Source organism: Triticum dicoccoides, chromosome 3B, assembly GCF_002162155.2.
Source record: "Triticum dicoccoides isolate Atlit2015 ecotype Zavitan chromosome 3B, WEW_v2.0, whole genome shotgun sequence".
NCBI lineage: Eukaryota > Viridiplantae > Streptophyta > Magnoliopsida > Poales > Poaceae > Triticum > Triticum dicoccoides.
Window position 1 is genome coordinate 148,489,627 of NC_041385.1, and position 1,698 is coordinate 148,491,324.

General features: G+C 45.2%; 1 protein-coding gene across 1 annotated transcript in view; it reads right to left on the reverse strand.

Moving 5' to 3' along the window:
- Positions 1-792, reverse strand: part of LOC119275257 — a 2,329-nt gene extending 1,537 nt beyond the window's left edge. Inside the window, exon 1 of the mRNA XM_037556064.1 lies at positions 466-792. Coding sequence (XP_037411961.1) covers positions 466-657 — 192 coding nt within the window. The 5' untranslated portion in view covers positions 658-792. The remainder of the gene's footprint in view (positions 1-465) is intronic.
- Between the last annotated feature and the right edge of the window lie 906 nt (positions 793-1,698).

Genomic DNA, 1,698 nt, shown 5'->3' on the forward strand with positions numbered 1-1,698 from the left:
TGACACCTACCTCGCTTTATTCTCCCTAAAATGCTTGTGAGTGGATACTAAACCACTCACCTATGTCAGTAGGGGATGGTTCAAACACATCCCACCTCTCCAAAATTACCCACCAACACCTTGCTAGCCTCAGACAAACATCACAATATACTCTGGGCAATTGAACATCCACTTTCTTCTGCTTAGATAGAAGGCTACTACATGAACCACTGGCTACAGCCTTCCCTGCCTTATCCTCCCACCAGCTACAACAAAATGCTTTCGTACCACAGATTTTGCAGGTGGGGACTGAACAACGGTTTCATAATCGTCTAACCGAACAGGCTGCAAGGGAGATTGCCGCTGTTAATGAAAAATCAGGTGGGGGGTAGCAACCACGCGGGGCACAAATACGGGATGATGCCACGCAAATCCCGGCACGGCACCCCGCCGCGGTAACCAGAGCCTCGGACCATCGGTGCATACCTGCTTGTTGGGGATCCGAATGACACCGGAAGGAGCATCGGATGGCGGGAAGATCCTTGGAAGGAGAAGATGCCGTTCAGCGCGACGACACCGTGAGAGCAGGACGACGCGGGAGACGGCAGGCGCGCCGAGCCGCGACGGCGCGGACCCACAGCGGAGGAGCTGCCCCAGCGAGAACCTAGGCGTCGCCATCCTGCTCGGGGTAGCCGCTAGGGGAGAGGAGGTGGGTGGGGATTGGGACCGATTGGATTCGATTCTGGCTTGCCGTCCGTACCCTCACCGGCCACCGCGCCGGCCGAAATGTGACGGGCAGACGGGGGTTTCCTGACGGGCAACGGGGTTTCCTCTCTTCTTTTTTGAGGAACAGCGCAGTTTATTTAGCTTCCGTCGCGTGAAGGGCTCTGGGTTCGCGCATATGGGCCAGCCCGTTAGCGTGGTCGCTCGGTTTTTATTTTGAGTTAGTAAAAGTACCTATCCCTGTCTCAAAAAAAAAAAGTAAAAGTACCTATGCGTTGCAACGGCAGAAAACAAAATCATAATCTCTAATGACCATGATCATATTTTGCTGCATCACCAAGATGTAATATCACTCTTAATTTCTTGAAATCATGAACATTTTCTAAACCTCGTGCACATATTTGAAGTCGTGAATATTTTTCAAATTCAATAACACTTTTATAAATTTACAAACATTTTCTAAAATTAAGAATATTTTTTGAATTTGTGAATATTTTATACTATTAACATACTTTTTTGTAAACAACTTTCTTGAATCAGCGAACATTTGTAGAATCGATGAACATTTTTTTAACTGGTGGAATAATTTTTGAAATTCACAAATATCTTTTTGATTTAACAATTTTCTAAACGCGCAATCATTTTTTGTATCAGCGAACATTTTATGAATGAATAAACAATTATGTAAGTCATGAACAGTTTTTAATGTTTTCAGGATATTTTCTGGCACGTGGCAATCGTTTCTTGTGAAATTCTCATGGAAAGAGCGGGATACAGAAAGGTTGAGTGGGCTGTCGCCGAAATAGATAAAGTTTCAAAGTGCATTTCATTCATGACGAAGGGTGCTAGAGAGAAATGAGCTTCAGAACAAGTTGCATACTGATGACACACAACATATAAATAGACGCACGTCATGAAGAGGAAACATGGTCGGAAATAAAACACTCAGCCAGAAACCGAAAAGAAGCAAATAGCTCTGAATGAGCTGTTCATCGG